The sequence below is a fragment of the Salmo salar genome, chromosome 23, assembly GCF_965601325.2.
Source record: "Salmo salar chromosome 23, fSalSal1, whole genome shotgun sequence".
NCBI lineage: Eukaryota > Metazoa > Chordata > Actinopteri > Salmoniformes > Salmonidae > Salmo > Salmo salar.
In genome coordinates, this window is record NC_138313.1 from 44712501 (window position 1) to 44717500 (window position 5000).

A 5000-nucleotide genomic window follows, 5' to 3' on the forward strand; every position below is an offset into this window, starting at 1 on the left:
ACACTTCTCCAGCGTGCCAGTGGCCATCGATGGCAAGCATTACTGTCAAGGTCAAGACCCTGGTGAGGATGACGAGCACGCTGATGAGCTTCCCTGAGACGGTTTCTGACAGTTTGCAGAAATTCTTTGGTTGTGCAAACCTACAGTTTCATGTCTGGGTGGTTGGTCTCAGATGATCCCACAGTTGAAGAAACCGGATGTGGACCTCCTGGGCTGGCATGGTTACACGTGATCTGTAGTTGTGAGACCAGTTGAACCAGTTTGTCCATATGGAACATTTCGGGGTTATTTTATTTCAGCTTATGAAACGTGGAACCAACACTTTACATGTTGCCTTTATATCTTTGTTCAGTGTATAAAGGTTCTCTTCAACTACCCCACAAGTTCATCACAACAATGGCACCAAAGGTATGGCATACCCTCACATATGCCCTCAATTCGATTCCTGGTTTTAACTCACCAAGTCCTTCACTGACACAGAGATACTTAAAAAGTGCATGGTGACTGAAGGAATTGGCCGACAAAATCTACGGAATAGTAGATTATAATGTCATCTGTCAAACAGGTAGGCCTACCTCTTATTGCTTGAATAGGACGAAATAAGTTCCAACACAAAACAACTCTTGTTGTTAGTAAAGTCAAATTCAAATGAAGGCTGTTTTAAATGAACTAAGCCTTCTGGAATTAGGCTACTTTCAGCACCCCTGTGCTGTCCATCTCTGATTGATTGTGCCGTGGCTGCCACTTCAACATAATGAAAGTTATGTAAGTTACTGAAATCTGGCTTATTGTGAGGTCAATAACTCTAATAAAAGCTTAATTTGACATTTGAGTCATTTAGAAGATGCTCTTATCCAGAGCGACTTACAGTAGTGAATTCATATATTTTTCATCATGGGAAACAAAACATAAATTATAACAGTAACAAGCTAAAAACGTTTACCTCTGGTCAACCTCATCTTTACGCTATAAACGTTTACCTCTGTTCAACCTCATCTTTACGCTATAAACGTTTACCTCTGGTCAACCTCATCTTTACGCTATAAAAGGTTACCTCTGGTCACCCTCATCTTTACTCTATAAACGTTTACCTCTGGTCACCCTCATCTTTACGCTATAAAAGGTTACCTCTGGTCACCCCCATCTTTACGCTATAAAAGGTTACCTCTGGTCACCCCCATCTTTACGCTATAAAAGGTTACCTCTGGTCACCCCCATCTTTACTCTATAAAAGGTTACCTCTGGTCACCCCCATCTTTACGCTATAAAAGGTTACCTCTGGTCACCCCCATCTTTACGCTATAAAAGGTTACCTCTGGTCACCCCCATCTTTACGCTATAAAAGGTTACCTCTGGTCACCCCCATCTTTACGCTATAAAAGGTTACCTCTGGTCACCCCCATCTTTACGCTATAAAAGGTTACCTCTGGTCACCCCCATCTTTACGCTATAAAAGGTTACCTCTGGTCACCCCCATCTTTACGCTATAAAAGGTTACCTCTGGTCACCCCCATCTTTACGCTATAAAAGGTTACCTCTGGTCACCCCCATCTTTACGCTATAAAAGGTTACCTCTGGTCACCCCCATCTTTACGCTATAAAAGGTTACCTCTGGTCACCCCCATCTTTACGCTATAAAAAGGTTACCTCTGGTCACCCCCATCTTTACGCTATAAAAGGTTACCTCTGGTCACCCCCATCTTTACGCTATAAAAGGTTACCTCTGGTCACCCACATCTTTGTGCCTTCACTCAAAACTGAACAGGACATCCGTAGTCCGCATGCACAGATGCTGCATTCCTCGTATGGGCATTGCTGTGCTTCTTCGGTTGCTATGAAGATTTCCTTACTTGACACCACAGGAGGCTGGTGGCACCTTAATTGGGGAGGGCGGGCTTGTTGTAATGGCTGGAGCGGAATGGGTAGAATGATATCAAATATATCAGGCACATGGTTTCTATGTGTTTGATGCCGTTCCATTTACTCCGTTCCAGACGTTATTAATAGCCGTCCTCCCCTCAGCAGCCTACACTGAACTGCCCAACAAATATAGCCCGATTCTGGACCGATTGTCCAATCGTTCTGCTGCGGAGTTACTGCCAGGTGTATTTACTATACCGATTACTAGTTCACTACGATTTGGCTGGACTGAACCATTAAATGTGGACTGAACTGTTACATCTGGACTAAACCGTTAAATGTGGACTGAACCGTTACATCTGGACTGAACTGTTAAATGTGGACTGAACAGTTACATCTGGACTGAACCGTTAAATGTGGACTGAACCGTTAAATGTGGACTGAACCGTTACATCTGGACTGAACCGTTAAATGTGGACTGAACCGTTACATCTGGACTGAACCGTTAAATGTGGACTGAACCGTTACATCTGGACTGAACCGTTAAATGTGGACTGAACCGTTACATCTGGACTGAACTGTTAAATGTGGACTGAACCGTTAAATGTGGACTGAACCGTTACATCTGGACTGAACCGTTACATCTGGACTGAACCGTTAAATGTGGACTGAACCGTTACATCTGGACTGAACCGTTAAATGTGGACTGAACCGTTACATCTGGACTGAACCGTTAAATGTGGACTGAACCGTTACATCTGGACTGAACCGTTAAATGTGGACTGAACCGTTAAATGTGGACTGAACCGTTAAATGTGGACTGAACCGTTACATCTGGACTGAACCGTTACATCTGGACTGAACCGTTACATCTGGACTGAACCGTTAAATGTGGACTGAACCGTTAAATGTGGACTGAACCGTTACATCTGGACTGAACCGTTACATCTGGACTGAACCGTTACATCTGGACTGAACCGTTAAATGTGGACTGAACCGTTACATCTGGACTGAACAGTTAAATGTGAGAGGTTCTCCGATGGTTATTTAGTGCCCTACCCTGTGAGCCCTGGCCAAAAGTAGTGCACTAAATAGGGAATAGGGTGCCACTTGGGATAGCCTTAGAGTAGTCTACAGGCTACAGCTAAGTAATCACATAATGGTGCTAATTAGAATATCAAACAGAAATCTTCCTCAACAAAGTCAGCATTTTTTTGCTATCTACTAGCTAATGAGATGAAGGCATCGCTATCAGTTTCAGTTTCAGTTCGCTATCAGTTTCAGTTCCAGGTTATTTACCATCATAAGGCTGGTAAATAACCACAGTCATTGGCTGCATCAGAAATGGCACCCTGTTCCCTACATAGTGTACTACTTTATGACCAGAGCTCAGAGCCCTGTGGGCCCTGTTCAGAAGTAGTGCACTATAAAGGGAATATTGTGTCATTTGGTGACGCAGTCACTGATGGAGATTAAAACACGATTCAACCAGAACCAGGGAGAGTCATTACTATTATAGTGACAATGGGTCTGATGTCACGTGGAGATCACATAGAGACACACACACACTGACCTCTCTGAGCGGTTCGTTCAGCTCCCCCAGAATGCTCTCCTCGTCAAACATCTTGCCCTGGAAGCGATGTTCGTAGTAGTCATGGACCTTCTGCCGCATGCCGGCAGGAAGCTTGTGGAAGGACATGTACTGCTCCACCTGTTTATACTGTAGAAGACAAGATAATTGATTAGTTGGTTGATTGATAGGTTAATTGATTGATTGAAAGACGTGCACTTCACCTGTTTATACTGTAGAAGACAAAGAGGATAGGGTTGGTGTTGAGGACCACGATGGAAACAGGAAGAACAGAAAGACGTATGTCTCAGCCTACTACTTTTAACTATCAAATAAATTCAACCTATCAAACCGTTTGTCAGATTTGTGTTAAAACAGGTGATAAACGTGCCATTGACACAGGACAGTTGTAGTATTTCCAGGTACATGGAGAAATACTGTATGTTGTATGCAGTGACAATAACCTCCAGCACACCGGTGATGTTGAGGCGCCATGTAGAGATTACACAGATTACACACATTTCCATCTCAATCTCATCAGGATTATGAACAGTTGTCGTTTGAATCATTTTAGTGTAACATTATCATTTTGTGTATTGAGTGTGAGACTGCATTGTCTGAGTGTGTCAGTGAACCAGATTGTAGCAGTTTATCATTTCTCTCATAGGTTGACAGTTAACTGTTTTTATAAACTTCCTGAAAGCTCTATGAGAGATGTCTGAATACCAGGTAATGGATTGATGATCTCCACGAACTGTCCTCGCTGCAGAAATCATCTCCCCCGGTTAATCACAGTAATACGGTTGGTAGCAGTCAGTAGCTAGGTCATCACAGTAATACGGTTGGTAGCAGTCAGTAGCTAGGTCATCACAGTAATACGGTTGGTAGCAGTCAGTAGCTAGGTCATCACAGTAATACGGTTGGTAACAGTCAGTAGCTAGGTCATCACAGTAATACGGTTGGTAGCAGTCAGTAGCTAGGTCATCACAGTAATACGGTTGGTAGCAGTCAGTAGCTAGGTCATCACAGTAATACGGTTGGTAGCAGTCAGTAGCTAGGTCATCACAGTAATACGGTTGGTAGCAGTCAGTAGCTAGGTCATCACAGTAATACGGTTGGTAGCAGTCAGTAGCTAGGTCATCACAGTAATACGGTTGGCAGCAGTCAGTAGCTAGGTCATCACAGTAATACGGTTGGTAACAGTCAGTAGCTAGGTCATCACAGTAATACGGTTGGCAGCAGTCAGTAGCTAGGTCATCACAGTAATACGGTTGGCAGCAGTCAGTAGCTAGGTCATCACAGTAATACGGTTGGTAACAGTCAGTAGCTAGGTCATCACAGTAATACGGTTGGTAGCAGTCAGTAGCTAGGTCATCACAGTAATACGGTTGGTAGCAGTCAGTAGCTAGGTCATCACAGTAATACGGTTGGTAGCAGTCAGTAGCTAGGTCATCACAGTAATACGGTTGGTAACAGTCAGTAGCTAGGTCATCACAGTAATACGGTTGGTAGCAGTCAGTAGCTAGGTCATCACAGTAATACGGTTGGTAGCAGTCAGTAGCTAGGTCAT

General features: G+C 43.6%; 1 protein-coding gene across 1 annotated transcript in view; it reads right to left on the reverse strand.

Moving 5' to 3' along the window:
- The window catches only part of LOC106584711 (potassium/sodium hyperpolarization-activated cyclic nucleotide-gated channel 4-like), a 48006-nt gene that overhangs the window by 10925 nt on the left and 32081 nt on the right, over positions 1-5000 (reverse strand). The window contains exon 5 of the mRNA XM_014170228.3: positions 3434-3580. Within this exon, the coding sequence (XP_014025703.1) occupies positions 3434-3580 (147 nt within the window). The remainder of the gene's footprint in view (positions 1-3433; positions 3581-5000) is intronic.